Consider the following 17,368-nt stretch of genomic DNA (forward strand, 5'->3'; position numbering starts at 1 on the left):
CGTCTATATCCTCACCCGGCCAACCTCAAGTGTTGCCAATGCACGGTGTCAACTGTTTTTCTGCCCTGGACTCCGCAGACCAACAGAGGGAGAATGCCGATGCCTCTATCAATCCCATGGAGCAGGACCCTCCAGCCTCTGCATCCTCCAGCTGAGAGTCTTCAAAGGCTGGCACTCAGCAGCTGCCGTGGTGCCACCCCTTTATTTTTTCCTGCCCCTTCCCCCCCCTTCTCATCATGACTCTCCTCCAATGGATCATTTGCACCCTTAGATACAAGAAGGAGGAATTACGACTTCTCTTAGAATTGCAGCATCCACTTGTCCTCTGCCTCCAGAAAACATTCTCATGACCACTATGATGTCTTGCATTTCTTTCCAGTCCATTGTAGCCTTCCTTCTGGGGACGGCATTTTACATCTTTTCTCGTTGTACTGTTTACATACCTCGGTCATTTCCTCGGTCATTGGGGGTAGACTTCCTCCAGCTTATTGGTTAACTCCAGCACCCCTTTTTGCTGCTTGGTGACTTCAGTGAGCACAATCCCCATGGGGTTGATACCCTCTTGGCTGAACTTCTCAATCAACTCAATCCCATTTGCCTTAACACTGGAACGCCCATGTCCCTTTCAGACTCCATGGAGCCGAGTAGAAGGCTTAAACCAGAGGCTCAGACGATTCTGCAGAGATCTGGGGTGCAAATTTCTCGACCTCCACTATCGGGTGGAGAAATGCTGGGTCCCCCTGAATAGGTCAGGCGTGCACTACACGCAGGAAGCGGCTACAAGGGTAGCGGAGTACATGTGGAGTGCACATGTGGGTTTTTTAGGTTAGACAATTCCCTCCCTAGGCCCGACAAGACGCCTCCTGAGATGCGGCAAGGTAGGCAAAATGCAACAGGGAATAACAATATTAATGTGGTAATAGTAAACTGCAGGAGCGTCTATAGAAGGGTCCCAGAACTGCTCTCGTTAATAAACGGTCACAATGCCCATATAGTACTAGGGACAGAATGTTGGCTGAAACCAGACATAAACAGTAATGAAATCCTAAACTCAGATTGGAATGTATACCGCAGAGACAGGCTGGACAGTGAAGGGGGAGGCGTGTTTATAGCGATAAGAAGTGCAATAGTATTGAAGGAAATTGACGGAGATCCGAAATGTGAAATAATTTGGGTGAAGGTCACAGTTAAAGCAGGCTCGAACATGGTAACTGGATGTCTCTATAGGCCCCCTGGCTCAGCAGCTGTTGTGGCTGAGCACCTGAAGGATAATTTGTAAAATATTTCGAGTAGATTTCCCCACCATGTTATAGTCCTGGATGGAAATTTTAATTTGCCGGATATAGACTGGGAGACTCAAACGTTCATAACGGGTGGCAGGGACAAAGAATCCAGTGAAATTTTTTAAAGTGCTTTATCTGAAAATTACCTTGAGCATTTAAACAGAGAACCAACTCGTGGCGATAACATATTAGACCTGGTGACAAACAGACCCAAACTATTTGAAACAGTTAACGCAGAACAGGGAATAAGCGATTGTAAAGTGGTTACTGCATTGATGATTTCAGCCGTAAATAGAAATATTAAAAAAGGTAGGAAGATTTTTCTGTTTAGCAAAAGTGACAAAAAGCAGATTACAGAGTACCTGACGGCTCAACACAAAAGTTTTGTCTCAAGTACAGATAGTGTTGAGGATCAGTGGACAAAGTTCAAAACCATCGTACAATATGCATTAGATGAGTATGTGCCAAGCAAGATCGTAAGAGATGGAAAAGAGCCACCGTGGTACAACAACCGAGTTAGAAAACTGTTGCGGAAGCAAAGGGAACTTCACAACAAACATAAACATAGCCAAAGCCTTGCAGACAAACAAAAATTATGAGAAGCGAAATGTAGTGTGAGGAGGGCTATGCGAGAGGCGTTCAGTGAATTCGAAAGTAAAGTTCTATGTACTGACTTGGCAGAAAATCCTAAGAAATTTTGGTCTTATGTCAAAGCGGTAGGTGGATCAAAACAAAATGTCCAGACACTCTGTGACCAAAATGGTACTGAAACAGAGGATGACAGACTGAAGGCCGAAATACGAAATGTCTTTTTCCAAAGCTGTTTCACAGAGGAAGACTGCACTGTAGTTCCTTCTCTAGATTGTCGCACAGATGACAAAATGGTAGATATCGAAATAGACGACAGAGGGATAGAGAAACAATCAGTATTGCCTCGCGTGTTCTTCTGTTTCTCCAGAATCTAAACTGATTTTCCTCGAGGTCGGCTTCTACCAGTTTTTTCCATTCATTTGTAAAGAATTCATGTTAGTATTTTGCAACCATCAGTTATTAAACTGATAGTTTGTTAATAATCACACGTGTCATCACCTGATTTCTTTGGAGTTGGAATTATTATATTCTTTTTGAAATCTGAGGATATATCACCTGTTCATACATCTTGCACATGAGATGGAAGAGTTTTGTCATGGCTGCTCTCCCAAGGCTCACAGTAGTTCTAATGGAATGTCGTCTACTGCCCGGTCCTTGTCCTTGTTTTGACTTAGTTCTTCCAGTGCTCTTTCAAATTCTTCTCGCAGTATCATATCTTCCATCTTGTCGTCACCTATGTTCTCTTCCATTTTATAATACTGCCCTTTTATGGACACTCTATGTGACTGAGTGAGGTGGCGCAGGGGTTAGCCCACTGGACTCGCATTCGGGAGGATGATGGTTCAAATCTGTGTCTGTCCATCCTGATTAAGGTTTTCTACGATATGCCGGAATGGTTCCTTTGAAAGGGCATGGCCGACTTCCTTCCACATCCTTCCCAAATCTGATGGGACCAATGACCTTGCTGTATGGTCCCCTCCTCTGAATCAACCAATGAACCAACCCTCTATGTGCTCCTTCCACCGTTCAGCTTTCCCGTCTTTGCTTTGAACTGGTTTTCCATCTGAGCTCTTGATATTCATACAGGTAGTTCTCTTTTCCCCAACTTACTTGACTTAATTCCATTGGCCCCTATGGGGTCATAGGGCATCCAGGAGAACTCAACCATTTGTCACTGTCATTGGCCATTTGCCTCAATTCTGCCCTGGTCTTGCCATCCCTTTTTGATTCCGCTTCCACTGTCCTCTTCCATGTGCCTCTAGGTTTTCCTCTCTTCCTTGTTCCCTGGGGATTCCATTCGAATGCTTTTTTCTCGATGGCTCCAGCTGGTTTTCTCAATGTGTGCCCCAACCACCCCCACTTTCTCTCTTGTATCTGGTCTTCCATAGGCATCTGGTTTGTTATTTGCGAGAGCTGCTCATTACGTATTTTTTCTGGCCACCAGATATTCATGATGCATTGGCGACATCTGTTTATGAAGCTTTGTAACTGGGATGTTATCTCTTCATCCATTTTCCAGCTTTCACTGGCATACAGAAGGACAGCCTTCACATTTGTACTAAAAATATGGATTTTTGTTTTGTACCTGATACTTCTATTTTTCCGTATTAGATACAATTTTATGAAAACAGCATTTGTCTTTTTAATGCTGTTTTTCACGTCATCTCCAGCTGCACCATTTTCCATCACTATACTACCCAGGTACAGGACTGAGTTGACGGTCTCCACCCACTGCTCGCCTATTAACAGCAGCACCTCCATGTTCCCTGAATTTACTCTCATTTTCTTTTTTCGCCTATATTTATCTTGAGGCCAGCAGTCTCTGCGTCGTCTTTCAGCAAGGTTAATTTAGCATGCATATCAGTCAGCCTTTGAGCTAGTAAAACTGCATCATCTGCAAAATCCAAATCGTCCAGACATTCATGGATCCCCCATTGAATTCCTCGTCTCCTGCCTGCTGTGACTCTTCTCATAACTGAGTCTAGAACATGTAGAAAAAGTGTTGGTGATAAAATGCAACCCTGTTGGACTCCGGTTGTTACTTTTGTGGGCTCTGTCATATTTCACTTGTGGAGTACGCAACATTTGTAGCCATCGTATAGATATTTTATGATGTTTAAGATGTTCTGTGGTATACCGTACTTCCACAACTCCTGCCAGAGCACTTTGTTTCACAGGATCGAAGGCCTTTTGAAAATCAATGAATGCCAGGTACATGGTTGCTTGGAATTCTTTGCTTTGCTCTAAAATGATCCTAAGAGTGTTAATAAGATCAACACAACTGCGCTATGTCTTAAAACCAGCCTGTTCTTTATGGAATCAATTTTCAAGAGACTCTGTAATTCTCTTTAAAATAATTCTGGTAAGGACTGTACTGGGCACTGACAACAATGTAATACCATGCCACTTGTTGCAGTCTGACAATTTTCCCTTTTTTGGGAGCTTTACCACCAAATCATTTTTCCACTCCATTGGAGATTTCTCTTCAAGCCAAATAAGCTTCAGCAAGGGATGGAGCATTTTAACGGTACTTTCAATAACGGCTTTTATGAGCTCCGGTGCTATGTTGTCTAGACCTGGAGCCTTTGCATTATTTAGGGTTTTCAAAGCAATCCTAATTTTGTCCATTTTGGGGCACTGCAGAATTATATCGTGATCTTCTTCGACTTCCTCTGGAGCATCTCTTACCTGATCCTCTTGATTGTCTTCAAAATTTTAACAGTTCCTTGAAGTGCTCTTCCCATCTCTGTAACTGTGCCTGTTGGGTTGTAAGCATCACGCCATCCCTGTTCTTAACTGGTCCTTCACGTCTGAAGTTCTTCAGTGACAACCGTTTGGCTATATTGTAAAGCTCTTTCATATTTTCTTGTCTTGCTATCTCTTCTGCCAACTTTGCTTGCTCATCTGTCCATTTCCTTTTATCTAAACATAGCCATATTTTCACTTTTTTGTGTGCCTCCGTGTATTCTTTATGCACTTCGCTCTTCTCTTACAAAGATTTAACTTAAGTTTTAGTTCTTTCCTGTGGCTGATTTCATTCCATGTAGCATCGGATATCTATTCCTTCCTTTGATGTGCTTAAATCCTAAGATTTTTTCTCCCACATTTAAATAACTGTCTTTGATTTTTTGCCAACCTGTTTCAATTCCCTCTTCCATAAAGTTTTCTTCAGAGAGGACCTGGAATGTGTTTTGTACTTCAAGAGCAAATGTTTCTCTGATCACTTGGTCTTTAACCTTGCCACATCTATTTTCTTCCTCCTGTGATTGAGCTTGGTTCTATTTTGCCATTATCTTCTATCTGAATTCTGCCAAAATTAGATGGTGGTCACTTCCGACGTCTGCTCCTCTTCTATTTCTGATATCGAACAGAGTGTGCCAAAACTTGTGGCTTATGACTATGTGGTCTATTTGATTTTCAGTAAAGTGGTCTGTAGAAACCCAAGTTACCTTATGGCAGTTACAATGTGGAAACAATGTACCTCCAGTGACTAGGCCATGTTCAGCACACATATCTAACAGTTCACAATTTACATTTCTGATCCCCATGCCATGCTCACCCATATGTTCAAGTCCTTTATTTTATGAACAAAATTTTGCTTTCAAGTCACCCATTAAAATTTTTATGTCCTAAGAATTTGCTTGTCTAAGGACTCCGTTAAGCTCTGTATAAAATGCATCTTTTAATTCTCCTTTAGCTGTTTCAGTAGGTGCATAGCATTGAATTACAGTGATATATCACATATTTGTTTTAAAGCGTGCAGTTATTATTCGTTCTGAGGCTGGTTTCCTCTCCAGTAAGCTCTTCTTGCTGCTTTTAGATAGTAAGAGCCCTACATTATTCCTATGCATCGCGTCCTCACCTGTCTGACCCACATACAACAGCAGCCCACCTTTCTGTGTACCGAGCGAGGTGGCGCAGTGGTTGACTCGCATTCGGGAGGACGACGGTTCAATCCCGCGTCCGGCCATCCCGATTTAGGTTTTCCGTGATTTCCCTAAATCGCTCCAGGCAAATGCCGGGATGGTTCCTTTCAAAGGGCACGGCCGACTTCCTTCCCCGTCCTTCCCTAATCCTACGAGACCGATGACCTCGCTGTCTGGTCTCCTTCCCCGAAACAACCAACCAACCTTTCTGTGTTTGGAATTCCCCAGATTCTGGCCACCACTTCAGACATTGGCTTGTAGCTAAACTCTGTATGCTGGAATACCTTGTTACATGCAGGTGTGGAATCTCAAACCAGTTTTCTTTAAACTGAAAATAATGCTGTGCAGTGCTTCCTACAGTTCAGTGATCTGAAATACCACTTTGCCTATGTCCATGGTTTTTTTCTGTACTGAATTATGAAGTAACAGAGCCAGAATAGTCTCAACCTATCCACTACCATTATGATACTATCCCTCCATAAAACTAAATTCTGAACCTCCTTGCTACCAGAATAGTTCCCTCAGCTAACAAACAGTTTCCAGCCACACTAAACATGGCACCACTCTTGGATGAGTGTCAGTTGGTTAGTGACAATTGCAATTCCTGTTGACTGCAATTCCATCTTTTCGTGTGCCTAAATTTATCATGAGATATAATACTTATAATGACAGTGCCAACTACCATTAAGTTCCCAACACTATGCTTAAATGTAACTTGAACATAATTGTATTCTCGAGTGAAATCTACTGAAATCACATACTGAGCTAGACCGTGTTACCACCTAGACCTAACTTGAGTTGTAAATGTACTTTTGCATACAAATCCACTACTGAGTACTCCCACTCAGCGAAATTGAACAGCTACCAGAACACTGTTTAAATAGAACTACAGATGAGGAAACAAACAGTGTTGTTTCTTCCTTGTTAAATGTAATTCATGGTCACAATAAGTTTTGGTAAAGCTCATTTAGTCACCCAGCTTCCTGATTCATTTTTCTTTTTCTCCAAGACCAGTGATGCATTTTCCTCGAAGTGTACTCTCGTACTCTCATGTATTACTAGGTTAGTGAGGCATAGCTAAACTAGATAAATTGTATTTGTCTTCGTGGAAACTCGGCATGTTCTCATTTTGATGGCTCACTTGTTTATGTGTCTGTGAACTGTTATCTGGTTTTCTGTTAACGGATTTTCATGGAAGTAGCAAGGAACCAGTTTGAGATGGTGCATTGACTATTAAAAACGTATGCTCAGAGTCCAGTGTTAGGAACTTGGAATCTTTTGTGAGTGATTCGATTACTATAGGGCTTCTTCCATCAGTGGTGGAGTAGTGCTCATCTTAAACTTCTCTTGCAGATCAAGATGAGTCTGGTGACCCTTATTGGCATTCTGATCTCACAGGTTTTCTCAGCGTGATTGTGTATTAGTTTGCTCCCAGATGTTATGTCGAGTTGTTGTTTCCACTTTATGCACATTATTTCGATGGGCGACCCTGCCATCTTCTTCAGCTACTGCGGATTTTTCTGTTATGTGTACTTGCTGTCTGGACTCCAACCAGATTGTGAAATATTGTGGGTCTCACGCCGCTATTTACTGCAGAGTTTGATTCCCAATGTCCACTACACTTTTTATACTCTTTTGTTTTTCAGAATTTACACTGATATTCCGTGAAATGCAAATTCTTTGCATTTTACAACTCTAATGGATGTGATGGATGGCAAGATTTTAAGTTCTGGGTGCCAAGTGCTATTTAAATTGAAATGGCTGTTCCTTGCTATTTTGTTTTCTGATCTCTTTATTTTGATATAGTCCTTAATTACGCTGTCCCAGAAATTTCGCGGACTATCAGTGCAAGCTCCTAAAAACAAAAGAGCATCAAATGCCATAGTGGCTATAGGTAATTGTGAGAGACCAGCTATAGTTCACATTTTGGTTGGAGTCCAGTGAGGAGTACACATAATAGCAAATTGCGATCATATGAAGAAAGATGGCTGGCAAATTGCGATCATATGAAGAAAGATGGCTGGGTCGGTCATAGAAATATTATACATAAAAGTAAACAACAACTCATCAAAACATCCGGACGCTCACTATTAACTTATTAACACTTTTTTACTAATTTAGCAGTGATATTAAGAATCTATCCACAAATTAACATTTTTTTTCCTAATCAGTGTAAAACATAATTTATCTTGTAGGACTAAGATAAGATGAATATTTAAAAAGCTACTGTCCTTTTTTAAGTGTGTGTGTGTGTGTGTGTGTGTGTGTGTGTGTGTGCGTGCGTGCGTGCGGTGCGTGCGTGTGTGTGTGTGTGTTAACATCTTGTGTTTTGAAAGAACAGAAAACTATTCCAAATAATTTTATTTATGTTTCTGGCTGTATGTGCAGATTCTGTTATTAATCAGTTTTCCTTTTCTTTTGTAGCGAGAACCAGGAAGCAGATTTTTGGCGAAACATGGTTGCAGATTTGGTATCAAATCGGCGTTACACAGATGCTGCCTGTGTTCTAAAAGATTTCTTGAATGATGCTGAGGAAACTGTTGCTGTTCTGACACAAGGTCACTGTTGGTGTGAGGCTGTGCGGATATCGTACCAGAGCAAAAGGCCTGACCTATTAGGTATGGATTATGAATATTTATGAATCTTCTGTGGTTGTGTTTTATATCCGACTCATTGGACATTAATAGGTTGGATTTGATGTTAACAGTATTGTTTACCTCATGGTGTTCAGCAATTTAGTGTTTGTATTTGTAATTTGTATGTATATTAAGTGCTGCTCAGTGATAGTGGATTTAATAACACAAATAAAACTAGCTTAGTTGCTGATGATAGAGCTGAAAGTTGTTAGTGAAACAGCTGGCAATTTATCATTTTAAATATTGAGAAGTGGAGCTGTGTATGTGAACAATAAAAGGCGGGAAAGGAAGGGATTATAGTTTCACAGAGATATACATCAAAACCTAATGAGTATGTGCGAGTGCGCGCGCGCGCACAGACAGACAGAGAGAGAGAGAGAGAGAGAGAGAGAGAGAGAGAGAGAGAGAGTGTGTGTGAGAGAGAGAGAGAGAGAGAGAGAGAGAGAGAGAGAGAGAGAGAGATATGAAACGTGTGAAATATTTGTGAGTTTTCCTTGTAGTTGTCTCTTACATTAAAAAGAAGTAAAAGATGTAAAATTTTGGTTATAGTTATTTATTTATAAAAAATAGTATTCCTTTCAACATAGCTATATTTCAACTCATTCTGAGTAATAGTAATGCATTATATGGAATTATAATGTATAATTTATTATTATTATAGTAATGTAGTCATTTATCTTGGAATTCCAACCAAATTTAGGTAGACCAACAAGAAAAGGTAGATCAAGTAAGTAATTTATTGTACTTAGTGAATTATAATGCAACATGAGCTAAAGAACATTCATTGATCATATTCTTTTCAACGTTGAAGATGAGTGCAATCAATTACAAGACTCTAATGAAATTAATGTTTATAACCAACAGTAGGCCTTTGGTGAGAGAACTCCCAAAGAAAGATTTTATCTTATTTTGTAATTAGTAATACATTACTGCTCTTTAATGCTGTCTCCACCAATGATGCATCATGTTGTTAGGTAAGTCAGTATTAATTATTTTCCAGTATGGTACTTACAAAGCTGTGATAGAAAAATCAGAGAACACTGACTGTGGTTTCAACATAACAATTGGTTCGAAAAATTTTACGATCACTGAAATAATACTGTTTCTTTGGTGGTTCACCAGAGCATGCCAAGGGGAAGCTCAGTGTAGCCTCTATAAGCGGGCCTGTAAACAGTGTGGATGCACGATCTCTGAAATCACATGCATCATGAGTGAAGGTACATTACTCACTGCACACTTCTACTAGATGGAAGAATCACATACATAAAAAGACTAGGCGCAGAAAAAAATGTGTAGTACAGAAAAAAATGCGGCGTACAGAAAAAAATGTGTGGTAGAGAAGAAAAGCACTGGTACTGAAAAAGCACTGGTACTGCGAAGAGAGAGTGAGTGAGTGAGTGAGAGAGAGAGAGATAGAGATAGAGATAGAGATAGAGATAGAGATAGAGATAGAGATAGAGAGAGAGAGAGAGAGAGAGAGAAAGGGGGGGGGGCACCACGATTATGAGTCATGGAAAACTCCAGTGATGGCCCTGACGTCCATTTCATCGTTTGGTGAAGGCGGATGCTCATCAAGTGGAGGACAGTCACTGGCAAGCAGGGGTGGAAATGACAAGGGGGGCTGGGTGGGTGCGCCGTCCCCCCTCTTATAAGAGGCCATAGGACAGGACCGGAGACGGTGTCTCCATAGTAATGTCCTTGCTGAAGTCAGCATTCGGTGTGGGAGGTGTCAGCTAGGCCGTCGGAGACAGCGGCCTTGCAGGACCCAGCAACGGAGGCAGCGGTGTTTAGTGGTGGCATTTTATTACTATTTAGTATTATTGAGTTTTGAAATTAGTGCTTAATTTTATTCTGGCTTTTAAAATGTTTGAACTAAAATGTAAGTCTGGACCAAATTAAAATTACCTTTGGCTAACCGAGTCTCAAATTAAAGCAAGAAAGTTATGTGATTGAAAAATTATGTAAAAATATTTTTAAATATTGAAATTCGAATGCAGTTTGCCAGATATTACCACCATATTTTTTAGCTAGGCCACTCTCCTGGGATTGTCTGTTGGCGAGTATAATTTTGGGATGTGATTTATCTCTAAAAGTTATCGGACATCGTTTTGTGAAAAGTGAAATTTTAGATGAAGGTTCTACTCTGAAAGCAAACCAAACGTATTACACTTATTGGTGCCATTAATACGCGATCATTCAGTAACAGATATCCCCACACAAAGTAAGCCACATTTTACTATCAAATTCATGAACAAAAGCTGTGGAAAACAGATATGATTAGTCGTAATAACAAACACAATGAAATTAAATAGTTATTATTATGTAAAATGAGCACAAATAACAAAATCTCTACATAACATAGACCAAGCAATATGTTTTAAGACTGTACCAGACAATGGCTGAAAAGGAAGAGAGAGAACAAAAAAGTTGAGTCCTTGTTCACTTAAATTGCATAGATAATCCAATTACAGGGATATTAATTTCATTGTAATTGCAGTGTCTATTGTCAGCAATAAAATAGTCTCAGGGCTACTGCGAAAAAACAGTCACGAAATCTACTTACACTTGGGGAAACATTACACATTTTATGTCACACAAAACAGCTAATAGGCAATAAAGAGTGCAAATTTTCTGAAGAGTTCTTGTTCTCCCGGTTACAAATAATCCCATCTAGTATTAATTGCGAGTATTTTTAAGAGGGGGCAGGATGTCAAACTGGCCAACTCGGAGCAGGAGAGGCACCACAGGATATTTTAATTTCCACTGTCCAGAATATAGCTTGATGGCATCCATTACAAAATATACACGTTTCAGTTCCACAGAGCGAAATACAGTGACGTGCATAGAAGAATGCTGTATGAAGAGGCATGACACTGCACTTAAGACCAAATAACATGTCTTACATTTCCTCAAACAGATATGTTTTATGTGTCAGACTCTTCAGAAAGTTGTGCCCTACAAAATGAACATATTTTGGAAAATTTAGTTTTTTGGAAATTTGTGACGTCCTATCTCAAACACTCGAGGGAGAGGTTGGGGGCACGTCACTTTCTAGTATTGCCCCATTTCAGAAATATCGTAGATCCGGAACTGATACACAGCGCAGTCTGAGTTGTAGTGGGGAGGTGGGTAGTATCTACATGACCCGTGTTTACGTTAAGTGATTTCGCTGTTTCTTCTTTTTTTCCTGCTGTCACGTCAAATGAAAACAAAACGTATATCTGTGGCTGGGAGCTATCAAGTGAATTAAAATATATTCACATAATTACGGAAGGCTAAAATATGTTACTAGTATCAGGTTTTATTTTAATTCCACCTTTCTGACAGTCCAGTATTAATTGCCTTGCAGAACATTGAAGTTATTTTTGTCGATTTGCTAAAGAATTTTGGCTTTTGTGAATTATTTCCACTGAGGCAGACAATGTATCAGAAATGAAGTATTTAATTCCATACTAGCGGCTTGTTTCAACTGTTTGCTGCAGTTCAAGTGCACGTTTTCATCTTCTAGCACATATGGCATTATGCCGTAATAAAGAACCGATTGTGAGATAATACAGTACTGGTACTCCAAGAAAATAATGTACATCCCGAAAGCCACACTGAGAAGCTTAATGGGTCTTGGACTATGCCCTGATGTGTTTTATGACATAGTGTAAGATCTTTTAATGTTTTACATGTACGAACATATGGGCGACCTACGTCATCACAGCTGTGCAAGTGTGGTGACGCCTATTATCTGATGCTCTCTGGCATCCTATTTCTAACAGGTCGCGGGAAAATATTGCGAATGGTGGTTTGACAAGCGATACTTTCAAACTAAATTTCCTTTTACGGAAGTTGAACTATGTGCGAGAATGTACGATGAATTTCTTAAATCATAGAACATTTGACTCTCATTTAAAAATCAACTCTTTGATGATGAGCCATTTAGAAGAATTTTGAGCCTAGAAATTCAGACATTTATGTTGTTATTTAAAGTGTTACTGGCACATTTGTGTGCTATATGTTAAAGTGTAACACCCGGAAAGAAGATCAACATTATATGTGAAAGGTTAGCTTCTCTTGCAGCTTATTAACCTTATAGACCAGCATTATATGTGAAAGCTTTGCTTTTCTTGTAGCTGCACTGTGTATATTAATTTAAACCATTAACTTTTTCTGTTTGTGTCTTCGCGCCACTTAACAGTGATGTTGCAGTTGGCTGACTGCATCACGTTTCCTATGCTTTGAATATCCGCTGTCATCGGCTGGCGAGATCACATGACATGAGCTATGACTGGCTTACAAAAGCGCATCACAATCTCGATTTCAATGCTTCGGAAAGTAGCATGCAGTGTTTAGTGGAATTCAAATTTATACTTTTGTAATACGAAAATATGCAACGTACACAATTGCTGCATATCAGTGAGCTTTCCAAAATGTGTTTTTTTTCCCCTGAGTTTCGTTTCCTAAGTGCCGGGAAATTCTACGCCCCTGTATAAAACCATAACCATTCAAAGGATTGGTAAGTTTTACCATTCCATGGGAAAATATACTGTCACTTTACATGGAAAAAGTGTGTTTTCACCTGGGAGAAAGTGAATTTTTAACTGAGAAATCTGGGAAAAATCCGGGAATTTTTTTTCCTTGTCCGCATATACACCCTATTCCATCATGGACTCTGCATTAATTGTGACACTGAAGTCACCGCAGAGGCAAAGCTTACCATTGTCTTCTTAATGATGACCAGTGGTGTAGCCCATTCACTGGAAGATACAGTCTGAATGACATGGTGATGTCAGATGGTCTAGTGCAGCTTTGACAGAGTCGTGCAATGCGACAGACACCTCTCGCACCTGGAGGGGGGGAGGGGGGGGGGAATATAGCACAGCTGGATCTTCTCATGGTAATGTGGACCAGAAAACTAGTAGCACAACTGTGCCCAGAGGAAAAGAGAGGCAAAAACTGAGAGCAGAGGGACTCCAACTTCACCGGCAATGGAGAAACCGAAAGTATTAATCACATCTAACTTGAACAGGTCTGCAGTATGAGAATGATCTACAACAAGGAAGGTGAGATGGTGAACAATATATTTGCAACAGACAGGGGTAGAGAACTGACCTAGGATCGGAATCTGCTGTTTATTGTAGGTAACCAACTTCCATGAAACCCTTGTGATGGGAGGGAAGCCCAAATTCATGTACGTTATGTGCGTTTACTAAAGTCTCTGCAGCTCCTATGTCCATTTTCATTTTTATTGGTTTATTAAACACACACAAATCAATAAACAATTTCTTTGGGAAGATAGTCATTGTACAGATGCAGCTTACGTCCATCGGTACTACAGTGTCCACCAATTTTGAAGAAGAGTTACACACTGATGCAGTGTGGGCTCTCTTTCGGTGCATGTTGCAAATAGCTCAACACTTAGGGCATGCAGCACACTCGTGTTTGCTGAAGCAGTATGAGCAAGATGGAAGGGGGGCCACATGGCCGCTGTTGTAATGTGGCCTGTTGCAGTTGTGTCCGTAACCAATGCTGCCCTATGTGATGGTGAGTCAAAGGTTGTACTGCTGCAATTGCTTCCCCTATTATCCTAAATGCTTGCAGTGTGCCTAACAGTAGTTGACTGAGCAACTTCAGATACCTCCACCCACGCAGCAGTCTGTTCGCTTGTGACCCGTTATGCTTCAAAGGACTGTGCCATATTGAGCACTTTTGTTAAAGTTGCATTCTCACGTTGAAGTGCTTTTTTGCAGACTTTCCTATCCAGGGCCAGACGAATAACAGTAGTGTAATTCTGCAGCACAGGCTTTGTAAGATTGGTTTGGTCATTTCTGGAAGTGGTAAAATTCTACATGTGTTGCAGTGAAATGTCTTCTATTCCAGTAATAGGTTCAGAGAAGCTTGCACATTCCATCAAATGATAAGCTGGCTGGTTCCTACTAAGGCGCAAGTTAGCACAACAATTGATAAATGTGCAGTAAAAGCCAGGAAAAGAAAGAAAGCGAGCCCTACACAGGTTTGCATGGTTCACGTGAAAAACCTGGAAATGTTGGTGTAATCATGTCTCATAGGAGTCCCAATCTTCAGCCAATTTCATCATGTGCTGGAAAGGGCGACAGTTGCAGTGATGGGAGAGCAACCTGCTGCGAACATGCAGATGTAACTTGATTGAGAGCGGTGGTGAGAGCCTGCTGTTGTTCCAAGAAAACTCTCCGCTAGGCAGTGATATGTTGAAGTATTTCTTCCATCAAGATGTTTATCGGGTGACCTAGCACTGACACTAATATGCGGAGAAAATGGAACCCTCACTTATCAAGTTTGCTGTAGCAAGAACAAACACGATTTATGGAACATTGCACTTTATATAGCGACACACATGATACAATGAAGTACAGGTCGTGCGTTGCATGTAGCACATTGACTGCACAACAGTAATACAGGTTACAGGATAGGCCGAGCACTCATTTGTGATCGCTTAAATAATTCTCTGTTTCTTTGGTGGCTCACCAAAGCATGCCAGGTAGCCCAACCCAGGAGGCCTCTATAAGTGAGCCTTTGAACTGTGTGGATGCGAGATCTCTGATATTGCACGTCATGAGTGAATCTACAACAGACATTATTTACCAGATGACAATCAAGACTTTCTTGTTCTAAGCACTAAGTTTTTGGAGATTTTACTGTCTAGCACATCCTACAATTTTATATATAAAAACAAAGATGAGGTGACTTACCGAACGAAAGCGCTGGCAGGTCGATAGACACACAAACAAACACAAACATACACACAAAATTCAAGCTTTCGCAACAAACTGTTGCCTCATCAGGAAAGAGGGAAGGAGAGGGGAAGACGAAAGGAAGTGGGTTTTAAGGGAGAGGGTAAGGAGTCATTCCAATCCCGGGAGCGGAAAGACTTACCTTAGGGGGAAAAAAGGACAGGTATACACTCGCACACACGCACATATCCATCCACACATACAGACACAAGCAGACATATTTAAAGACCTGGTCTTTAAATATGTCTGCTTGTGTCTGTATGTGTGGATGGATATGTGCGTGTGTGCGAGTGTATACCTGTCCTTTTTTCCCCCTAAGGTAAGTCTTTCCGCTCCCGGGATTGGAATGACTCCTTACCCTCTCCCTTAAAACCCACTTCCTTTCGTCTTCCCCTCTCCTTCCCTCTTTCCTGATGAGGCAACAGTTTGTTGCGAAAGCTTGAATTTTGTGTGTATGTTTGTGTTTGTTTGTGTGTCTATCGACCTGCCAGCGCTTTCGCTCGGTAAGTCACCTCATCTTTGTTTTTATATATAATTTTTCCCACGTGGAATGTCTCCTTCTATTATAATGACATCCTACAATTTGTAAGACAGTAAACAATAATTTTAAAAACATATACCCGTTGAGTTAAGAAATGGAAAAATCGGCAATGGAATAACAGTATGAATCAGGATAGATTGCAACTATCTTCATAGAGTCCATTGAACAGCAGACAGGGTGTTTAAAAATAGAGGTACATATTCATACACATGCATGAAATGAACTGTAGCCTGTCGGAAACTGAAAAATGTGTTATGACAGCGGCAATATGTGTGTGAGTTGTGATGCAGGGGCGATCTCGCAGTGATATAGGATTTTTCGTCATAATACAATGAAAATAAATAGCTCAGATTTACATTCACATGAGAATGTTTTTGCATGGACTGGACAGGTGGTCGAGCATGCCATAGCTGAAGGAACCATTCCTGGCATTTGTTCAAAATGATTTCCGAAAAATCACAGAAACCCTAAATCAGCATGGCTGGACAAGGCAAACTCCAGTCTCACGAATATCAGGTCAGTGTCTTAACAACAGCTCTACCTCATTTTGTTATTCCCTATCATGCAATATTATTTTGATTATATGCCGTTAACACAAGATAACTGACAACATGAAAATAGTTTTGCACTTTTTCGTCACATCTCTCTGTACTATCACTGCACACGTTAGAGACACCCACAAGGGACTCCCAGACCACGAACATACTGCTGTGCCCCTTGCATTACCTTCAGTCTCCTTTCTGCCTCCAACCCCATACACTTACTACTATGCCCCACGCACGTCTCCATGTCCTTCCATCAGCCCATCTGTAAAACTGAATGAGAATCCTTTCATGATGAGGAAAATGTTGAGTTCGGGAGAATCACAATACATTAGCATCATGCACCACAAAACATTTTGATAATGTATTGTAAAGTTATAGTGTGTTGTAGCTATACCTTTCGTTATTTAATCCCCACTATGAGTTTTCTGAGCAATCATTAATTGTGTAGTCTGCATTTCATATGAAGTATGTTTCAATTGCCTTTTTAAATAGATGTACTTTAGTAATCTTTTTCACCTCCTTGGGAAATTTTTTATGCATTTCCACAGTTTTATTTCCTGATAGGAAATGATGTTTCAAAGATTTGTTTGTTTTTTGTTGGTAAATGTAAACTGGCTGTTGTTCCATGATAATGTATACAACTATTACTGAAAGACATAGTAATGTTTTCACTGACGTGCACAACAGATTTGTAGAACTACTTGGTGCAGTAGGAATACAATGTTTTACATAGTTCTTAGTAATGAGCCTGACTTATAGTTATTGTGACTTCTCTTTTCTGTAGTTTGAGAATTCTGTCCATGTTTCGTACCTTGAATTCCCAACAAAGAAACCTCTCTCTAAGAATTGAGTATGTGTAGATGTACACTAGTATCTACGTACATGCACTACAAGCCACCATATGGTGTGTGGTGGAGGGTACATTGTACCACTACTAGTTGTTTCCTTTCCTGTTCCACTTGCAAATAGTGAGGGAAAAACAACTGGCTATATGCCACCACATGATCCCTTATTTCACTTATTTTGTCTTCGTGGTACTTATGTAATATGTACGTTGGTGATCTTTCTGCAGTCAGCTTCAAATGCCA

At 40.5% G+C, this 17,368-nt stretch overlaps 1 protein-coding gene across 2 annotated transcripts in view; it reads left to right on the forward strand.

Moving 5' to 3' along the window:
* Positions 1-17,368, forward strand: part of LOC124805145 (elongator complex protein 1) — a 134,097-nt gene that overhangs the window by 40,538 nt on the left and 76,191 nt on the right. For both annotated transcript variants that reach the window (XM_047265613.1, XM_047265614.1), the window contains exon 8: positions 8,225-8,418. In XM_047265613.1, coding sequence (XP_047121569.1) covers positions 8,225-8,418 — 194 coding nt within the window. The remainder of the gene's footprint in view (positions 1-8,224; positions 8,419-17,368) is intronic.

This window comes from Schistocerca piceifrons, chromosome 7, assembly GCF_021461385.2.
Source record: "Schistocerca piceifrons isolate TAMUIC-IGC-003096 chromosome 7, iqSchPice1.1, whole genome shotgun sequence".
NCBI classification, from domain to species: domain Eukaryota; kingdom Metazoa; phylum Arthropoda; class Insecta; order Orthoptera; family Acrididae; genus Schistocerca; species Schistocerca piceifrons.